Source organism: Lynx canadensis, chromosome B2 (assembly GCF_007474595.2).
Source record: "Lynx canadensis isolate LIC74 chromosome B2, mLynCan4.pri.v2, whole genome shotgun sequence".
Classification (NCBI taxonomy): Eukaryota; Metazoa; Chordata; class Mammalia; order Carnivora; family Felidae; genus Lynx; species Lynx canadensis.
Window position 1 is genome coordinate 38442642 of NC_044307.1, and position 22183 is coordinate 38464824.

The following is a 22183-nucleotide window of genomic DNA, read 5'->3' on the forward strand; positions in this document are numbered from 1 at the left end:
TAAGCACAAAGTCATGTTCTCAGTTGCGGATAAAATTTTAAAAGTGCCACAGCCAGAAGTTTGAATTTAAGAATAATAGTGAAATCACAAAAGCTAGAAACGCAATGTTACCAGGAAATTTCAGCATAGCAAGAAATGGCACCAAGCACAGGTACGTGTTTGTGAACAACACATCTGGTGAAGTAAAACTGTGGCCAGAAGTTGAACAGATCTGTGGGAGCCAGTGGGTTCTTGTCTAATTTGGTGGTAACCAATGTTTGCTGCTTGAAAGCCAATTTTGAGAAAAATAAAGTGTTTACTGGCAGGGATGTTTTGGTGAATATCTAATGGAATTAACTTTATTGAGTCCCTTGGGGAGAAGTTCTGCTCTGATGATTTAGATTACCAAATCTACTAAACAGAAGAACAAATGACACTAAAGTTTTCTCTTTTTATCAAAGTTTACTTGGGGCACCTGGGTGGCTCAGTCCATTAAGCATCCAGCTTCGGCGCAGGTCACGATCCCGTCGCTCTTGAGTTCCATTGGATTCTGTGTCCTCCTCTCTCTCTATCCCTCCCCCACTCACACTCTGTGTGTATCTCTCTCTCAAAACTAAACATTAAAAAAATGTTTTAATTAAAAAACATAAAGTTTATTTATTTTGAGAGAGAAAGCCTCCATAATTCAACTTTTCCCCCTATAGGTAAGGTATCATTTCTTTCCCTTTGCTTTCAGGTTTTTTTCCTTTGTCTTGAGTGTTCTGAAGTTTAACTATAACTTGTCCTAGAATGGATTTGAGTTGATCCTGTTTGGGATTTGCTCAGTTTCTTAAAGCTCTAGATTTAGGCCTTTTGCCAAATTTGGGGAATTTTCAGCCATTACTTCTTTGAATACTTTTCAACCCTGCTCTCTTTCTCCTCTCCTTGGGGACTCTGATGACATGAATATTAGATTTTTGCTAGAGTTCTCACGGGTCCCTGAGGGTTTGTTCACTTTGGTTTGGTTTTTCATTTTGTTTTCCAGCCTATTTTCTTTCTATTGTCCATATTGGGTAATGTCTATTGTTACCGCTTCAAATTCATTGATTCTTTTCTCTGACCTCTCCCTCCTGCTGGTTAGCTATCCATCAAACTTTTTATTTCGGTTATTGTACTTTTCAGTTCTAAATTCCCATTTGGTTCTCCTTTAGATCTTCTATTTTTTTTGCTGAGACTTTAAATCTTTTCACGTGTTTCAAGCATGTTCATAACTGCTCATGGAAGCACTTTTGTGATAGCTGCTTAAAATCCTTGCTAGGTTATTCCAGACCTATGTTATCTACATACTGGCATCTGTTGATTATTTCTTCTTTTTTTTTTTTTTTAAACGTTTTTTTTTTATTTATTTTTGGGACAGAGCGAGACAGAGCATGAACGGGGGAGGGGCAGAGAGAGAGGGAGACACAGAATCGGAAACAGGCTCCAGGCTCTGGGCCATCAGCCCAGAGCCCGACGCGGGGCTCGAACCCACGGACCGTGAGATCGTGACCTGGCTGAAGTCGGACGCTTAACCGACTGCGCCACCCAGGCGCCCCGTTGATTATTTCTTCTTATGCGAATTGATATTTTCCAGATTCCTGATATCTCCTATCTGATAAAGGATTTTCAACGTATCCTGGGTAGCTTAGGTATGATGTTAATGAGATTCCTGAACATACTTAAATCTTCTTTTGGCATGCCTCCTCTGACAACGTGATAGTGGGAGCAGCAAGGTGCTACCTCACCACTGCCAGGTAGGGGTGAAGGCCCAGGCTCCCCACCCAGTCTTCACACTTGTGGGGGGCCCTCATTCCTGTGGGTGGAGGCGAGAATTCAGGCTCCCTTCTAGGTCTCATCTGTCACGCCCCTGGGTAGGACAGGGGGGGGCACCTGGTTGCTGCTCACTGATACCACAGCAGGGTGAGGGAGGCCTTGTTACTGCTGGTTGGTGGTGAACCCCAGGATCCCATGTGACTTCCAATGACAACTTGGGGGAGGGAGAGGGAGAGGGAGAAGCTGTTACCTCCACATGGGGATGAGTCTTCCCACTCCTCGGATACCACCCTGGCAGTGGGGGATGGGGTGCCTCGCGATAGCCAGGCCTTTGTTGTTGGGGTAGGGCGGCGGGATTTTTCCATGGTATCTGGGTGGAGCAGGGCAACTAGTCTCAAAAAGTTTCTGTCTCACTAGGCTGTCCCTTTCCTGGTCCCCTGGGTATAGAGAACAGACTTTTCTTTCCATTTTTGTCTGAGCCTGTTGGTGTTTCTGGGTTGCCAGTTTTGCCAGCATCTAGTCTGGGACACATGAGGCAAAACACACACACACACACACACACACACACACACACACACACACACCCACACACCCACCCATGTCATTCCTCAGGTCTGGAGGTCCCCTGGCCAGCCTACCTTCTCAGAATCTTCTCATATTTCTTTTACATATAATGCCCAGAGTTTTTACTTACACTTAGTGAAAGGAGTAGAGAGAAGTGTGTTTACTTCATCTTGGTCTGAAGCCATAAGCTACTGGACATATTTTTAAAGTGGAAAAGAGTACATATGTCTAATTTTTTCAACACTTAGACTGAAGAAGGTGTCGAAGTTCACATAGTACATATTTCTTTCAGCCTCAAAATAATCCTGTAAACTTGGTATTGTTGGTATCTCCCTTTCTCCGAGGGGATGACTGATTCAGAAGTGACAGGTCTGACCCAGAGTCTCAGGGTAAGTTTGTCACAGGGCTGAGGCCGGAATCAGATTATTCCACTGATGCCACATTGTTTGAGCCAGAGGGGGAAGAAGCATGAGTCCACAATAAGATTTCAGTTTATGTGTGTAAGTACTCTTTTGCGCCTTCTCTTCTACCCCATTCTGGCCTCCCTGTCTCTGCTCATGCAGCAGGACTGGGCAAGCTATACAACCAACAGCATCGGCACCAGGACCTACTTCTTAGAGCCACAGCTACAGCCCTGAGGGGCGTGGCCCTGGCCCTACCAGGAGGGAGTGTGGGCTGTCCCTCCCACAAGAAAATGCCCTCTCCCAAGCCCTGCCCCGCCCAACCCCCCCCCCCCACCCCAGCAGGTTCAAGTACTCTCAAAAGTCCTTCTCCAAGTCTGTGGTTGTAACCCTGGGAGGTTGCTTTTTCCCTTCAACCTCTACTCAAAATAAACTGAAAGGCTGCACTTGGTGTTGTTCAACCCTGGTGAAATCAAAGGTTAGAAGAACCGGTTCAGAGTGACTAATAGCGTTTCCAAAACGAGCCTGGCTGGACTTTTTGCACTGCAGGTGCTACGGCTGTCCAGGCCCAGCTATGGGGCCCTCTGTCTTTGGTACAACCAGTCCCCCTCACGGTGTGCACCCTATTCGTTTTGGTCAAACCGCCTTCCTCTAAAACACTAGACTTCCAGATTGCTCCAAAAGCACTCACTGCACATAAAATTTCCCACACCCCAAGCTTTTAGGTAACACATAAAATTGGCTGAAGACCTGGGATTCTTTTTGTTTCTTTGTTTGTGTGTTTTTGTTCTGCTGTTTATTTATTTTTGAGACAGAGTGTGAACAGGGGAGGGGCAGAGGGAGAGAGGGAGACACAGAATCTGAAACAAGCTCCAGGCTCTGAGCTGTCAGCACAGAGCCTGACATGGGGCTCGAACCCACGAACTATGAGATCATGGCCCCAGCCGAAGTCGGGCGCTTAACCAACTGAGCCACCCAGGCACCACAAAGACCTGGGATTCTTTTGAATTTCAAGTGCATGTGATGGGACCTCAGAAAAGTTTAGACTTCAACATTCTCTCCTTAAATTTTTCACTAAAATTCACCCTCCAGGTGATGATTCACCCTCCAGGATGATGTGCCAGGTTTGGCTTGTGGCTTCAGGCATCCCCTGATAGACCACCACATCCTCTCAAGATAGATGCACCCCAGCTTGAGAAGAATAACACTGAGTGAGATATTAAATAAAATCACAAGTTCCTTACACTGGAAATGAATATAATATTGTATGTCAATCATACTTCAATAATAAAATTAAAAACAAAAAACTACAATCTCTTTCATATGGTGCAATACCATATACTACACACACTTGCGCAGCTACTAAATTTTATCTTTATAAAAAATTAGTCCAAAACCAATGAGTGAATTAATATGATAAAAGGCTGATTTTGCATAGGATATATTTCAGAAAAATCAAAGTTCAAAAGAGGAAGAATGACAAAATGCTTCCTAGGGGGGATGTACTAAATAATAAACAACTAACCACAAAGATTCTTTTACTTAATTTCCAGTGACACAAATGTAAAGTTTTATAACTTCTCACCACTGGCATGCAGTTCTGTAGTCATGCAATCACGTCACTTTTTGACTTAAGTAGGAAAAGATGAGTCTAAATTAGTAAGGCTCCTGAATTACACAACTTTGGAAAGAAATAGCACTAATTTTATTTAGCTTTAATTGTATACAGTACCAGGATTAAGCTACAATGGGTTAACCCAACAGAACAGCCTTCAAAGGGCCGAGTTGAGTGGCTGGATTTTTGTTGAGCACGTATTCCTGAAGACTAATCTTCATGGGGGAATAGCAAGTATTTCTTAAAAGCATCAAATATCTGAGGGAAATATGTACCTGAGCGAAATATGTATCTGAGGTAAATATGAAATATGAGGAAAGCAATAGTAGAGCATAAACATAAAAAAAAAGATATATAGAAAAAAAGCCAATTCAAAGGAAGATAATAATTGTCTTCAGAGTGAAAAGGAAGGATATCATATCAATAAACAAGAACAGACTTTGTTTCCATCTCCTAGAAGTGAAAAATAAAATTGCTAAAATTAAAAATGTGAGAGGCAGGTGACAAAGAATGAAAAGCACAGCTGAAAAGGAAATTACCATGCTAGAACACTGAGCTAACAAATTCTTTCAGGACTCAGAACCAAAAAACAAAGAGATGGGGACTATGAATGGACAGTTATAATATTGGGAGGAGAGAAGTGCTAGTTATAGAAACAGAAGTTCCAAAAATAAGTTGGAGGGAAGGGAATTATTGTGTTAATTATTAAAGATATTAACAGTGTGATAACCTAACACTCGAGCTTGAATATGTAAAGTTTTCAGACAGAAATGGCTGAATGAGACAAGAATACATGAACACATGAAAAAATAGCCATACCTAGACTATCAAGGGATTCACTGATATGAAATTCCATTAAAAAAAGAACAAAATCCAAACATCCTAAAAACTTCCAGAAAAGAAAAAAAAAAAAAAAAAGGCATTTCCTAAGAACTAAGATACAGATTGACATTGACATCTCTTCAGCAACACTTCTGGCAAAGAGGCAATAGAGCAGTGTCTTCACAGTTACAAGAGAAAGGAAATTGTTTTTAAGTTTATTTACTTATTTTGAGAGAGAGCGAGCAAGTGGGGGAAGGATAGAGACAGAGGGAGAAAGAGCATCCCAAGCAGCACAGAGCCCGACGTGGAGCTCAAACCTATGAACCATGAGATCATGACCTGAGCTGAAGTCGGACGCTTAACCAACTGAGCCACCCAGGCGCCCCGTGAGAATGGAATGTTTAAGCTAGAATTATTGTATACCCAAATTCCATTTTAACTGTGAAAAGGGATGAAAAGCTTCCAGAAGTTCCCCAGTCTTGAACTCTCTAAGAAATTATTACCAGCCATACTCAAAAGGAATCCAAGAAGTAGACACAAGTATAAGAAACAGTGATGAGCAAAGAAACAAATATTAACTCAGAGATAAATACGAATAAAGGCTGATGATAAAAATGATGAACAACAATCCAGAATGCAGTTACCAGCTGGTCCCAACACTGGAGATTGTAAAAGGAGGAAAGGCAAAGTGAAAGTGTGCGAAGTGAGAGACAGACAGGGGGAGAAACTTTAGATATTGAGGGGAAAACAAAAAACAAAACAAAACAAAAGAATGAGTTTAAATATCTGAACTTCAACAACACTGGAGTGGCTGAAGTACAACGTACACCTTGAGGGAGAAAATGGATATCAGCAGCAGTGACAAGTACAGTCAAACCAGCAAACAGCAAAAGAGGAAAAAATGAAAAGTATGGAAAAAATAAATTAAAATCGGAAGAATGGCTCCAAACATCATTATCATAATCATAATAGATACAAACAGGTTCAAATAGCCAATTACAGGTCAGGGGCTCTGAGTGTGGCTGAAAAACAAAGGCCAGCTATCTTTTACTTAGATAGTAAAACAAAAGGTCACAGGGAAGTTGAATTAAGAGATCGAGAAAGATAAACTAGATAAAGGCTAACAGAAAAAAATAAAATAGCAAAAATATTTTCAGGAAAAATGGGATACAAGGAGGTAAGTACTAAAAAGGACAAAGAGGAATGCTTCCTATTGCTGAAAGATAGGCTCCACTAGGAACAACTTGGGCAGCCTGGATGAAAATGCCTGTCATTCTTGAAATCTCATCATCATCGGATTGGGTGTCATTGTCAAGTCAGTGAACAAAACAAATCCCAGCCTTTGTGGAGCTTTTGTTCTAGAGAAGGATGGACCAGAACACTAATAAACAACCCAACTAGGTAGTATGTCAGATGGTGATAAGTGCTAAAAAAAAATAAAATGGGGAAGGGTGAAAGGGAGTGCAATTTCAAATGCAGCTAATAAAGGAACGCCTTCCTGAGAAGCTGACAAAGGAGCAAGACTTCAAGGACAACCATGCAGATCTCTGAAGGAAGATGATTCCAGGCCCAGAGACCCAACAAGAGCTGGAGGGGAGGTGGGCTCAAGACGGAAGAGCTCATTAGTAATGAGAAGAAATACCAGACATCCAGGAAACCGAAACGAAGGCTCCCTCCCTGAAAGATTTTAGGAAATTTCAAAATGAGGTCAGCTATCTGAAAAATGACATAACCCAAAAGATTACTAAAAGGAAGAGAATTTTAGACAAGTGTGACATCCAGTCAAGGAGCTCTGAATTTTTTTTCAAGTTTATTTGTTTTGCAAGAGAGAGAGAGAGAGAGCACAAGCATGAACAGGGGAAGGGCAGCGAAAGGGGATGAGAAGGAGAACCCCAAGCAGGTTCCGCACTGACAGCCCCAATGTGGGGCTCAAACTCCTGAACCACGAGATCATAATCTGGGCCAAAATCAAGAGTCAGAGGCTTAACCAACTGAGCCACCCAGGCACGCCAAGGAGATCTGAATTTAACCTAAAGAGTTATTGAACTGTGACTGTAACTAAAATAGCCGAAGCCTACTCAACTGTACTTCACCCACCGTGGAGAAAGATTGTATTAAAAGAGAAAGACTTAGTTTGAGTAAGATTCATAAAACAAAGGAGTTTGAAAGACAAAAGGTGACAGTGAGTTTCCAGCAATATCTGTGGGAGAAGGTACACCAATTAGTGGAATTAAAAATGGGTCTACTTAGCAGGTATAGATCTTCCTCCACCTACAATGAGGTTCCATCTGATAAACCCACAGTAAGTTGAAAATACCCTAAGTTGAAAATGCACTTAATACACCTAGCTTACCGAATATCATAGCTCAGCTTAGCCCACCTTCAGTGTGCCCAGAACCTTAATTAGCCTACAGGTGGCTAAAAACATCTACCACAAAGCCTGTTTTATACTAAAGTGTTGAATACCTCATGTAATTTATTAAGTACTGTGCTGAAAGTGAAAAACAGAATGGTTATATGGGGACAGAATGGTTGTAAGAGCATTGGTTGCTGACCCTTGTGATCGTGTGGCTGACAGGGAGCTGTGCTCGCTGCCTCTGCCCAGCATCATGAGAGAGCACTGTGCTGTGTATCCCCAGCCCGGGAAAAGGTCAAAATTCGAAATTCAGAATAGGATTTCTACTGAATGCCTATCACTTTCACACTACCCTAAAGTTGACCAATCATTAACTGAACCATCCTAAGTTGGGGACTGTCTGTACATTTTTTATTGTAAGCATAAAGACAGATGTATTTGGGGATTATGAGATCATCAAAATTATCCAACTAATGTCAGGATCAGAAAATAAGCTTAAGTAGTAGTAGTTTCCCATACAGATTCCCTACAAGAGGAGACCGTGCTTATCAAAGGTCCCAAAGAGACGTTGAGCGTCTGGTCCCAAAGAGACTTTGCCAATATATACTAATACAATGGCATTCTGATTTATTGGGTATTCTCATGTGAGCTTGGTTCCAACGGTCAGTAGCCTAGAACTGTCTAAATATGTAGAAACACAAGGGATGTAAGAACTAAGGACCAAGCTTTGAAAAGTAGTTATTACACTGAGGTACAGCTGGGTCAACCATTAGTAGGCCTCCCAGGTGTCACCCATACCTCATCCTTCATCCCTCCAACCATATGTTTGAAATGCTGTATTGATGAAAGATCCCTGCAGTTAACAGAAACCACCCAGGAGTCCACCACCACTAGCCATGCAATCCTGAGCACGTCACTTAATCTCTCCAATCCTCAGAGAGGTATGTATCTTTTAAAATGGGAGTAATAGTGGCTATTCTGTCTATCTCACTGGTTTGTTTTGAGGCTCAGCTTCTAAATCTAAAAAAAACAGCTACATGGATAGAAGGTATTAATACTATCATCATGACATGCCCTGTAGCCTGAGTATATAATTGATACACCGAAGGACATTACCACAATTATCTGAAAATTGAAGACAAGATAAAAACCACTAACCCATCGAACAAAACATAGGAAATCCTACCTCTCGGCAACTGGTTTGGCAATGTTTTCAAAAATGGTCTCCTGGTTTGCACCCTGATCAAAAATTCTTTGAAATCTGCAAATATGAGAGTGGTAATTATTTCAAGGCTGAGCTTCAAACACAATTGGATTAATACTTTCTTCCCAAAAGCTTTGTAAATGACCCCATATTTACATCACTGGGCTTACCTAACCTAACACAATGTTTGCCCTGTAGTCCCAACCACACTGCACTGTTGTACCCCTGTATACACATGGTGGGTAAACAGTATTGCTTTGACAAGATCTGCACAATAAATCCCTCTGAAAAACTGCAGCAGCTTTGAACCAAATAATAAACTGTGTGTTCTTTAGGTCTCAAGAGGGACAGTGTCTGCAACTGGCATCAAATTCAAATCCAGATAAGTGTGTGAAATGGAAACCCAAGAACAGGATGTAAACACCCAAAGAACTTCTGATGTCTGACCTGTAAGGGAAGGACACAGCTGTGAAATGTATGATTATAGAACTTAGTTTTAAAATCGTGAACTGAAGTTGATTTTCCATTAATGGGCGCTGCCTCCGTGACTTAATTTGCAGGATAGTTTTGTCCCATTTGGTTGATCGTGAATCAAAAGTCAAAAAGTAAATGAAGACAGACCTGTCCTGCAAAGAAAAGGCTTTATCAGATTGGCCAGGCCAGGGCCTCAGGGAGGTAGAATGGTGTCAATGCTGCTCTTCTCCCAATGGCACTGAGCTTGGTACAGGGGCACAGGCACAGTGGGAAACTTGGGGTAGGAGACACACAATATTCTTTTATAGTGTGGGAAGGTGCTACCAGCAAGTATGGTCCTCATTACAAGATCATGAACAGGGGTGCCGGGGTGTCTCAGTGGGTTAAGCGTCTGACTCCTGATTTTGGCTCAGGTCATGATCTCACAGTTTGTGAGTTCAAGCTCCGCATTAGGCTCTCTGCTGTCAGCGTGGAGCCCATTTGGGATTCTCTCTCTTCCTCTTTCTCTTGTCCCTCTCCCACTCACACACTGTCTCTCTCCCTCTCTCTCTCTCTCTCAAAAATAAATAAACATTAAAAAAAGATCACAAAGAAAGTAAGAGAGAGAGAAATGGGGAAGGAAAGGAGGAGGGGGAGTAAGGGAGAGAAAGAAGAGAAGCATAAACAAATAGGGCAAATGTTAACAATTGGTGAATCCTCTACCAAGCGTAGAGGAGAGGCAATCGCATTATTCTTCTACCTCTCCTGCGTATTTAAATTTGTTCAAAATCAAAATTAGGGGTGGTGTGGCTTTAAAGCAAAACCTGTAAAACAAACACGTTGAGGGCATCTGAAGCAGCTTTCAGAGTGGCTTAGAACCTTTGGTCTACGTGTCTCACTTGTGACTCACAAGTGAGTCGGACACATGTTCAATTACAGTAGAGACTACATGAAATGTGGGACTATTTGCACTATGAAGGAGTTCAGAAGGATGCCTGGACATGGGTGGGAAATCTAAATGGAATGAAATTCATTGTCTTTAATCAACGTTAACTTCAAAAGTTCCTTAGAGCTTCTCAACCTCCCTTTTGAAGAAGCAAACAATGAAACCATACAAAGAGAGACTGTCAGACCCTCTGGCTACCATGTCATTTTGCAGGCAAGATTTTATCTTAGACAGTAGTACTTACCAACTGTGCCCAGAATACTCAAAACCCATGAGGTGCACCCCTTCGGATATGAATGCTGACCTAACACCGGGGACATGGCTGTTCAAATGCTCACCTGAGCACAGACTCAACAGCGCTTTTGAGGATGATGATGATAAGGCCAATTTGCTTCTTTAACCAGGCTGGTGATGCCTGAGGGAATCAATCAGCCATTCCCAACTCCACCTCCCGAATAGGAATCACATCCACCGCCATGCAAAGAGATGGCAGGCATTTCAATAAATCATACAATGTTAATTAAAGACCAAATATCGTTATCCCAAAATATTTTATTTTATATAATGTAGTTACATAGTAATTTGAAGAGCCATTATGATCAACTAGCTTCTGAAAACCACGGAAGAACAAAATAGAGCCATAGAGCTTAAGAAGTTCGGTGGAATCTTTTACAGAGGAGGAACCTGAGGCCCAGGGAGATAAAGCAATTTACGCATGGCCCTGGAGCTAATCAATAATGCTCCCTGAGACAAACCTTAAGTGTCCTGATTCCTTGGAGGTCCTTTCACTTACCAGGAAGTTGTGTAGGCTCTTTGTAAATTTCAGGGCAAATTTGGCACATGCTCATCTCTTCCCGTCCCAAACTTGCTCTTACTGACCCTCCTCATCCTAGCAAACAACAACTCCATCCTTCCGAAAATTCAGTCCAAAACCCTTAGGGCACCCTTGACCCCTCTCCTTCCATTACACTCTATATCCAACCCATCGGCCAACTCTGTCAGCTCTAACCTTCAAAATACATCTAGCATCCACCTATTTCTCAACATTTCCACTTGCTACTACTCCAGCCCAAGCTACCATAGTTTCTTGCCTGGTCTCTCTTGAAACAGCTGTCTGAGTAGAATCTTACGGTCTATTTTCACATGCCAGGAGAAATGATCCTGCTAAAATGTAAGTGAAATTATTTCATTCTTCTGCTCAAAACCCTCCATTACCTTCCCATAACGTTTTGGGAAGAAAAAGCTTACGATGACTTCTCCCCCAAAAGAATCCTTACAGTGACTTACAGGGCTCCCTACGATCTGGTCACTCTGTCGCCCCTTTAACCTTCTTCTTCCCCTCTCTCCCCCTTGCTCACTCTCCTGCAGCCACACAGATCCCTTTACTCTGCCTCAGACATGCCAGCACTCTCCCACCTCAGGGACTCGCTCTTCACTCTTCGCATCTCCTTGGCCTGGAATCCCAATCCCTCAGATAGCTGAATGTCTGACTTCCTCCCCTCCTTCAAGCTCAACTACCAGCTTCCTATAACACCTTCCCTGACTGCCCTATGAACACTGGAACCATCCCTCCCCTTTGCTGCCCCTCTTCCCGGCACTCCTTCCCCAGCCTGACATACATTTTCTCCATGGCACTTTACACTTTCTGATATATACTGCACTTCTGATCTGCCTAACCACCTCCTCGCACTAAAATGTAAGCACCATGGGAGCAGGGCCTTTGCTGCACTCCCTGCTGTATTCCTAGCCATTATAAGGCATACAGTGGAGGGTCAATAAATATTGGTTGATTGAATGAATGAATTTTCTAGGGAAAAAACACCCTTAAAATGCTGAAATATTTACCTCCGAACATGGGTTAAATACTTTATTAATCTCTTTATTTAAAATACTAAAGCCAATATCTTTAATCTAGAGACTTTGAAAGAATGAATAAGAGGATTAAAAATAAGCAGATAGGGACATCTGGGTGGCTTAGTCAGTTAAGCACCTCACTCTGATTTCAGCTCAGGTCATGATCTCACGGTTGTGAGTTTGAGCCTCACATTGGGCTCTGCACTGACACTGTGGAGCCTGCTTGGGATTCTCTCTCTCTCCCTCTCAATCTCTCCCTCTTCCCCTCCCCCACTCATGCTCTCTCTCACTCTCTCCTTTGAAGTAAATAAACTTTAAAAATAAGCAAATAACACTTTTTCTTTTTCTTTTTTTTTAATTTTTTTTTTAACATTTATTTATTTTTGAGACAGAGAGAGACAGAGCATGAACGGGGGAGGGTCAGAGAGAGAGGGAGACACAGAATCCAAAGCAGGCTCCAGGCTCTGAGCCATCAACCCAGAGCCCGATGCAGGGCTCGAACTCACAGACCGCGAGATCATGACCTGAGTTGAAGTCGGACGCTTAACCAACTGAGCCACCCAGGTGCCCCACTTTTTCTTTTTTAAAAAGCTTATTTGTTATTTATTTTGAAAGAAAGTGTAAGTGAGTGTGTGCAAGTGGGGAAGGGGCAGAGAAAGGGAGAGAGAGAATCCCAAGCAGGCTCCATGCTGTCCCACACAGAGCCCAATGCAGAGCTCAAACTCATGAACCAGGAGATCATGACCTGAGCTGGTGCCCCAGCAAATAACACTTTTTCAATGAACATGTTTAAAGGCACTATTTGTAGCTACATAATAGAAAAAATACTTTGGAAAGGGCCCATAGATAGAGACATGGCCAATCGCTTCCTAATGATCACATAGAATCATGCCGAATAAACTGTTTCAACAAACTGTGGCTTTTTAGAGACGGTCTTTGCCCAGCTGTCATGAAAGCCCAAGTAGGGTAGCATGCTTACATCAGCGGGAAATGGCCCGCTTCACAAAAAATAAGTCATGTTTTATAAGCCTACTCCTTAAAGAAGACAACGAAAGGCAACGGGAAGCCAAAAAGACAGGGTAAGGACCACCTCACTCTGCAACCGCGTGCTAGCGATCCCACCTTTGCTTATGATACAAGGAGACACAAGCAGATGGGGTACAGGTGGGAGGAGAAATATATAAATGAGGCACAAAGGGTAGGCTGTCAAGACCAAAGAGAACTTACACGAGACATACATAAATAAAGAGGAATAAATAAGAATTAGAGAAAGAGAGAACCATAAACAATATCTGGATGGGTTTTATGCAAAGCTCAAGAGCAGAAACTATTAAAACAGGGCCCGTGCAAATAGCCTGGGAAGAGGGGCACCGGGGGTGCTCAGTTGGTTAAGCGTCTGACTCTTGGTTTCAGCTCAGGTCATAATCTCATGGTTCATGAGATCAAACCCCATGTTGGGCTCTGCGCTGACAGCACTGAGCCTGCTTAGGATTCTCTCTCTCCCTCTCTCTCTGCCCCTCCCCCCACTCTCTTTGTGTCTCAAAATAAATAAATAAACATTAAAAAAAAAAAAGCAGCCTGGAGAGAAATGCAAGACAGCAATTAGGATTCTTTCAGCAGGACCCAGAAATCCACTCCCTAAACTCAGGCAGAGATCAAATATGGCTTTAACTTGGGCTCAAACTGCTTTAAAAGTCAAAAGTAGGCATGAAAGAAACCAGCACAATCTGAAACTATGGAATAAAGGCAGCACGAAGTAGCCCAAACCACACCACCCACCCCCCGCCCCAATTCAAAGACTGGCTACTCAAAGAGAATCTGGACCAAAGGCACTGATGACAATCCAGGGGTGGCTGTTGGGTACGTTGCACCTGATCCGTACAGTTCAGCAGTGTCCAAAAGAAATATCATGTAATCCATAAATGTGAGTATATATGTAATTTAAAATTTTCCAGTAGCCACTGTTTTCTTAAGAAAGAAACACATAAAGTTAATTTTAATAATCTGCTTTGAATCTAATATATCCCAAAACGTTACCATTTTTTTTTAATGTTCATTCATCTCATGAGAGAGAGACACACAGAGCACAAGTGGGGAGGGGCAGAGAGAGAGACAGACACAGAATCCGAAGTAGGCTCCGGGCTCTGGGCTGTCAGCACAGAGCCTGATGCAGGGCTCGAACCCACAAACCACGAGATCATGACCTGAGACAAAGTCTGACGCTTAACCGACTGAGCTACCCAGGCGCCTCCCAAAGTGTTATCATTTTAATATGCAATCAATATGAAAAAATTCTTGAGATGTTTTACATTCTTCTTTTTCTTTCACGCTAAGCCTTCAAAACTCCTTGATCTATTTTATACTTAGAGCACATCCCAGTTCAGGCAACAGCTACATTTCAAGTGCTTAAGAGCTACCTGTGGGCTAGTGGTCACTACCTTAGACAATACCGATATGGAGCATACATACGGGCATATGAGGTCCACATATCATTTATGTTGTGAAGAAGGTTCATCTATACAGGGCACATAAGATGTTGACTTTAATAAAGTTTAGTCCTACAGTGAGCTTCCTGTAAGTGTCAAACCATAGTAGGCCACGTAGGAAAAGGACAACACTAGATAAGCAGATGCAGCAAAGAAAGGCTGGGATCTTGGGACAGCATCTTGGATAGAGAAATACACCCTCTTTTCAACTGTAGGCACAGCAATGAAAAGACAATTTGAAATCTACCTACTGGAGGAGATCGAGAACCACACTACACTCTCCCTGAGAAATAGTACTAATGCTTTCACAGTGCATATTAATGCACCACAAGAGTTCCATAGTGAAACACAAATGAAAGAGAACGATAAACTTACTTAAATTTGTAGCTTTGTCGCTTATTATTCACAAATCCATCTGCCAAATCGTGAGGTACGATAATTTCCAAGCTAGGTGTTAATTTTTCATCTTCATCTATGGAATAAATCTGCAAACATGAAGACAACCGATGAACATATCACAGTAAAATGAAGGCTTGAACTATGAACATGTTATCATGATAGGCATTGTGATTGTACAAAAATTATACTTTCAAGATAGACCATAACATAGCATAATTTGGATACTTTGCCTCTGAATTGTGTGTAGACTCAAACAAATATATAGAACTGGAAAAGAGGTAAAACCTAAATTGGTGCTCTACCCAAGCTCAGCTCACCTTTGAATGATCGAATATTCCAATTTGAGCATTTGAGTGTCTCTGTCATAGAGAAACTAATAGTTCTGAAAGCAGGACATCAATCTAAGTACTGCTCTGGAATTATGTACCAGAAATTAACATCTTACTATAACCAACAAGCATTTCTGAGCATTTACAAAGTGGCCGAGGCAGATCAAAGGACTGGGTCTGGGACTTCTCAGGGAGCTCACAAGAATGCTCTAATTCAAGTTATATTCAAAGCAGCCCAAGTGTCCGTGAGACATATTCAGGCATTTGATAAAAGACATGTGGTTTCAAAAGACATATGTAATTCATGTCTTTGATGTCACCTTCAAGGTTCTCCTCCCAGTTCAGCCACTAATTAGTAAGGGACCTGGGAGGAATCACTTAACCTCTCTAAAGTGATATGGAAATGAAGGGTCTCCACCAACCCCCTTACAACCGTAAATGCTCTGATTCTCTTCTTGGTTACCTACTCCTTTATTTACTGGCCAGGAAAATCAAGACTCAAGCCTATAAAGAAGTCATGTGGAATAAAGAATAGTGTAAGATTTGGTACCCAAAGACTTGCATCCAACACTGAGCTCAATTTACCAGCTGCATGACCAGCCACCACGTTCTGAATCTCAGTTCCTTTATTCATAAAATGAGGAAAACAGAATTGCCTCCCTTACAAGATTGCTGTGGGGATAAATGATGTCATGGAAATGGAAGCATTTTGTAATGCACCATAAAAAATGTTAGTCATTAGATTTAGCGTTTTTTTTTGAAAAAAGACTTCTTGTCTTTCACCAGGAAATAAAATTCTTTCTGACAGGCAATATTTCCTGTTTAAGACTCATTTAGATGCTTGATTATGGGGGAAAAGTCATATTCTTAAACAAGTAAAAGCCTGCCTGAATCTCCCAAAAGTCTAAATAATGTTCCTAAGCAGATTTTTATTGAAACCTCTCACTTAAAACGTGAAGAATTCATGCAGAAAAGTCATCCTGTAAAATAAAATTATTTGTAGAAAGTAATGGCATCAGGTCTGAGACTTTCCATGGCTAGATTTTCTCAAGAGACACTTAAAAATTATATCCTGTGGGGCACTACACTTAAAGAAAAAAAAAGTTAATGGCTACACAGGTGAGTGAAAGGGGTGTGTAAGACATGAAACATACAAGAGTGAGGCACTCCTTATAATGTGAGTCACACGTTTTCAAAAATTCTGTAACACTCAGTGCTCACAAGACAGAAAGGACCATCGACTACAATAAGAAGAGTGACCCTCTACCTCTCTGATTAAGCCATTCTTTGAGGCATTAAAGAAAAGTCCCTTTCAGCCAGAAAGGGACTTTCTACATTTAGTCATAACGATACTTAAATTTGAGACACAGTGGGATTTTTATACCTAGAAGACAATTAGAAGAAATGCAAGGACAAATGTAACCATGTTTTTAAATGTATTAAAAGCACTATACAAATTAAAAGCATGGCCATTGCTAAAATTATCAGACGTTTGTCTAATGTAGCTTCTAAGTTACCATTCCATAAATTATTACCATTTACTTTATAGTGCCTGAAGGAAAAAGATTAATGAAGTCATGGAGCCCCAAAATGAAGAGGAAAGAAAGAAAAATCCCTTTGAATTTCTCTTGGGTGAATGTTACAGGCTGCATATCCATACATCTCTCAGGAGCAAAAAGAGTGCTAAAAAGTGGGATGTCTAAGGGAAAGCAGGGATACACTAACTCAAAATGCATTCATCTGTGTTCTCTTATTTTTGTGTATGTGGCATAATGTTGCAGCTTGGTAAGAATATGCCATTATAAAAATACAGTACGAGACCCACAAATACTCCCTGGAGTATTGAGCAATCCACTCCACAGAACCTCACCAAAGAAATGCAGAAGGGGCACCTGGGTGGCTCAGTCAGTTAGGCATCCTTGGTTTCAGCTCAGGTCATGATCTCACAGTTTCCTGAGTTTGAACCCTGCATCAGGCTCCAGGCTGACAGCACAGAGCCTGCTTGGGATTCTCCCTCTCCCTCTCTCCCTGCCCCTTCCCCACTCACGCTCTCTGTCTCTCTCAAAATAAATAAATAAACTTAAAAAAATGCAAAAGAGGGGCGCCTGGGTGGCTCAGTCGGTTGAGCGTCCGGCTTCGGCTCAGGTCATGATCTCACGGTTTGTGAGTTCGAGCCCGCGTCGGGCTCTGTGCTGACAGGTCAGAGCCTGGAGCCTGTTTCGGATTCTGTGTCTCTCTCTCTCTGCTCCTCCCCTGCTCTTGCTCTGTCTCTGTCTCTCAAAATAAATAAATAAACATTTTTTTAAAAAATGCAAAAGAAGGGGCGCCTGGGTGGCGCAGTCGGTTAAGCGTCCAACTTCAGCCAGGTCACGATCTCGCGGTCCGTGAGTTCGAGCCCCGCGTCGGGCTCTGGGCTGATGGCTCAGAGCCTGGAGCCTGTTTCCGATTCTGTGTCTCCCTCTCTCTCTACCCCTCCCCCGTCATGCTCTGTCCCTCTCTGTCCCAAAAATAAATAAAAAACGTTGAAAAAAAAATTAAAAAAAAAAAATGCAAAAGAAGGCAAAGTAAAATACCCAAACACTGCACTTTAAAAAAAGAGAAAGTTCAAAGTTACCTCCAAGATTCTCTATCAACCCCCTCCCCACCTTCACTCCCACCCCTGCCCCCAATCTTGAAGCACCTGCTTCCCACTGCTGAATCTATGTAGACAAGCCCCATATTTTTGTCTAAGAGTCTGAAGAAGTACATAGGGACTTTACATATAAAACACTTGGTATGGATGATGCACTTTTAAAAACCTTCTTGTAAGTGAATATAATAGAAGAGAAAATGGGAAGATATCGATGGTTTCTTTCTACACTGTTTTATTCCTTAAAAAAAAAAGCCACGTATTTTCTTTGGACTTTTCTCATGCATCTTAAAGTATTCCATGAGTAAAAAAACTGTTCATGACGATGATGACAAAGATGTCTATTTCTTGCTTTAAATACATAAATTTCACAAGGCAAATGCTACATTATGATATACTGTTACACATATACACATTGTACATATGGGTAGATATAAAATATTATTAATAATATACCCATTCCAGGCACTCATGAGTAAGACCCAGATTGCCCTTACCTATTCCACTTGGGAAGGCAAAAAAAAGTTTTGTCTGAAGAGCTAAGAACTTTAGAATAAAAAGTCCTTAATTAAAATCAGGGTTCTGCCTCTCATTGAGTGGATGGCTTGGCCACATTATTTAATCTACCTGAGACTCTGTTTCCTCATCTACAAAATGAGGAAAATGACATCAACCTTGCAGGATTCTCCTGAGAATCAGAGATAATGTAGACAAAACACGTGAGTGGTGAGAACAATCATGCTCTTTCTCGGGAGAAAAAAAACGGGTTTTGAAGCATTTAAGAAGCACACCAAACATCCCTGCTCATGGCGAGGGCAATGACTTAACCTTCTCCATACCTCTGAGTTTAGCACACTAGAGGAAGCACCTAGTAAATGCTCAGTTAACGTTTTCAGAATGAAGAGTGTATGTGTATTCTTTGTTTAGGGATGCAAAAATATCTACATCTGCAATAAGTATACGTCACAGGTTCATGTTTGTGTTGCACAATGCAATGTAGTTAGGCAACAAATTCCTAAGGGTCCACTGTGCGCAGGGCCACAGAGATATGTTTTTGGTGTGTATCTACCTACATTATCTGTAACATCTCAGACATGTATGGACACGCATCTCTTGCTGACACGTTCTGCCCGGGTGAGAAACATACGTCTGGGCGCATCTTTGCGTAGAGTATACACAACTGCGTCACCGCTCCCAGGAAAGGTGCGATAAGGCCGCCGGGTTGAGGCACGGTCCCTGTGTGCGCGCACGAACGCGCACACGCACTCGTTGGCCCTGCGTGAATACACATGCCCAGGGGCCCGTAGGGGGTCTGTGCACGGCGTCCGCGCCCGGGGGGGGGGGGGGGGGGGTGCTCTGCTGGGCGAGAGTGACCTGGGTGTCTACCCTGACAGCGGGACACTGGTGTCTGCTTGGCGGCCCGGGCGCCTCGGCAGAGTGTGCAGGACTCTTGAGCCGACCCCCCGCCCCAGCCTAGTGCCCCGCGTGCGTCCTCCCCTGCCTGGGAGGCCCCGCCGCGCCGGCGCCCTCGCTGCCCGTACCCCTTGTTGCTGCTTGTCCCTGGACAGTAGGCTTCACCCTCGCGAAAATCTGGATGGTCTGCTTCACCATCTCCTTCCAGGCTCTGCACTGACCCTTGGACCTCTCTCCGGCTCAGGTTCCCAAAACTTCTGAATTCCACCACTTCCGGCTAGAGCGGGAGGCCTTAGCAACAGTATAACTATGGATACTACCCAAGGAGCACCGCGCAAACGGGACCAGCCTTCTCTCCCTAATGGTTGCTGACCGTAGAGGGGCCTTGGTAGAGAAGTACTGAGGGCGGGGTTGGGGCGGGGCCGAGCGGAGAGCGCTGCGCACGCGCCGGGTCAAGTTTCTGGGCACCAGGTTTAGCTCCACAGCTGGCCTACAGAGTGGTAATGGGGTGAACACCACCATGCCTCGCCGGTTCCTTAATCCATTCTTTCTCTGTGCCACACCTCTTTTTAACACTGAAGTCATTCTGTTTTTTTTATTCTTCATTCATTGAAGAATGTCACTTGATCTGTGACAAAGCAATAGTTGGCTGGGGATGATCTGAGCTGAGCAATACTGCCTCTGCCCCACTTAGAGATGAGGGTCTGAGGCAGCTTTTTCAGCAGGAAGTACCAGTTACCCGGGGTTGGGCATGGGATTCTGTGGAAGGCACCTCTTCTATCTCTGTTTGGGAAGAGGCCAAGCCTGGAAGAGAGAGGGACTATTTCCTATGCAATGGCCCTGTCAAGAATGGATGGGCTTCCATGTGCACTGTTAGTGGGAATGTAAATTTGTGCAGCCACTATGGAAAACAGGATGGAGGTTTCTCAAAAAATTAAAAATAGAACTGCCATATGATCCAGCAACTCCTCCTCTGGAAATATATCCAAAAGATTTGAAATCTGGTTGCCAAAGAGATCATTGCACTCCCACATTCTCTGCAGCATTAGCCAAGACATGGAAACAACTTATGTATTCATCAGTGGATGAATGGATAAAGAAAATGTGACGTGTATATATGATTTTTATATATTATTTATCTTCTACATGTAATAGAATATGTACATATACAATAGAATATTTTTCTGCCATAAAAAAGTAACAAAGAAATCCTACCATTTGCAACTACACAGAGGAAACTGGAGGGTATTGTGCTAAGTGAAATAACTTAAAAGGGAGAAAGGCAAATAGTGTATGATCTCACTTATCTGTAAAATCTAAACGAACTGAACTCACAGAAACAGAGACTAGAATAGGTTTCCAGAGGCTGGGGGTAGGGATAATGAGGAGATAGTGGTCAGAGGGCACAAACTTCCAATCATAAGACAAATAAGTTCCGAGAATCTAATGTACAGCACAGTGACTATAGTTAACAATATTGTATTATATACTTGAAAATTACATAGACAGTAAATCTTAAGTATTCTCACCAGAAAAATAAATGGCAATTATGTAAAGGGATGGAGGTGTTAACTAACCTTATTGTGATAACCACTTCATAATACAGATGGTCCCTGACTTATGATGGTTTGACCAATAATTTTTCAACTTTATCGTGGTGCAAAAGCAATATGCATTCAGTAGAAAACTGTACTTAGAATTCTGAATGTTGATCTTTTCCCAGGCTGACAGTATGCAATATCATACTATCTTATAATGCTGGGCAGTAGCAGGGAACCACAGCTCCCAATCATCCATGTGATCACAAGGTTAAATAATCTACACACTCACCCAGACAACCATTTTATTTTTCACTTTCAGTACAGTATTCAATAAGTTACATGAGTTGGTCAATACTTTATTATAAAATAGGCTTTGTGTTAGGTGATTTTTCCCAACTCTAGGCATACAATGTAAGTGTTCTGAGCACATTTAAGATAGGCTAGGCTAACCTGTGGTTGATTGGTAGGTTAAGTGTATTGACTGCATTTTCAATGTGATATTTTCAACTCAAGATAGGTTTATTGAGACATAACCCAATCATTAGTTGAGAACGATCTTCATATACGTGGATCAAATTATCAATTGTACACCTTAAACTCATATGTCAATTATATCTCAATAAATATGGAAAATACATACATACATAAGGAAGGATGAGTACCTCAGAAGACACTGTTAGCACATGAAAAGATGTTCAACATCATTATCCACCAGGAAAATACACATTAAAACCACAATGGGATGTCACCACATGTCTATCAGAATGGCTAAAATAAAAAAAACAGCAACAAAACCAGGTGCTGACTGGGGTACAGAGAAACTGAATCACTCATATATTACTAGTGAGAATATACAATGTGAAACGTATCATAGATAGTGGTATTCTAGAAAACAGTTTGGCAGGTTTTTTTTTTTTATAAAACTAACGATGCGGGGCGCCTGGGTGGCACAGTCGGTTAAGCGTCCGACTTCAGCCAGGTCACGATCTCGCGGTCCGTGAGTTCGGGCCCCGCGTCAGGCTCTGGGCTGATGGCTCAGAGCCTGGAGCCTGTTTCCGATTCTGTGTCTCCCTCTCTCTCTGCCCCTCCCCCGTTCATGCTCTGTCTCTCTCTGTCCCAAAAAATAAATAAAAAAAAAAAAAAAAAAAAAAAAAAAAACATTATAAAACTAACGATGCAACTACTATAAGATCCAGCAATTATGCTCATGGGCATTTATCCCAGAGAAATGAAAACTTGTGCTCACACACACAAAAAAATCTGTACTTAAATGTACATAGCAGCTCCATTTGTTAATAGCTCCAAGCTGAAAATAACCCAGATGTCCTTGAACTGCTGAATGGATTAAAAAAAAAAAAAACTGTGGAATAGTATTCAGCAATAAAAATGAAAAGGATTACT

At 42.2% G+C, this 22183-nt stretch overlaps 1 protein-coding gene across 1 annotated transcript in view; it reads right to left on the reverse strand.

Annotated features, from left to right (window-relative positions):
* KIF6 (kinesin family member 6) overlaps window positions 1-19523 on the reverse strand; it is a 394043-nt gene extending 374520 nt beyond the window's left edge. The window contains 4 exon segments of the mRNA XM_030315426.1: window positions 8715-8789; window positions 14847-14956; window positions 19370-19384; window positions 19386-19523. Coding sequence (XP_030171286.1) covers window positions 8715-8789; window positions 14847-14956; window positions 19370-19384; window positions 19386-19439 — 254 coding nt within the window. The 5' untranslated portion in view covers window positions 19440-19523.
* Window positions 19524-22183: the final 2660 nt, after the last annotated feature.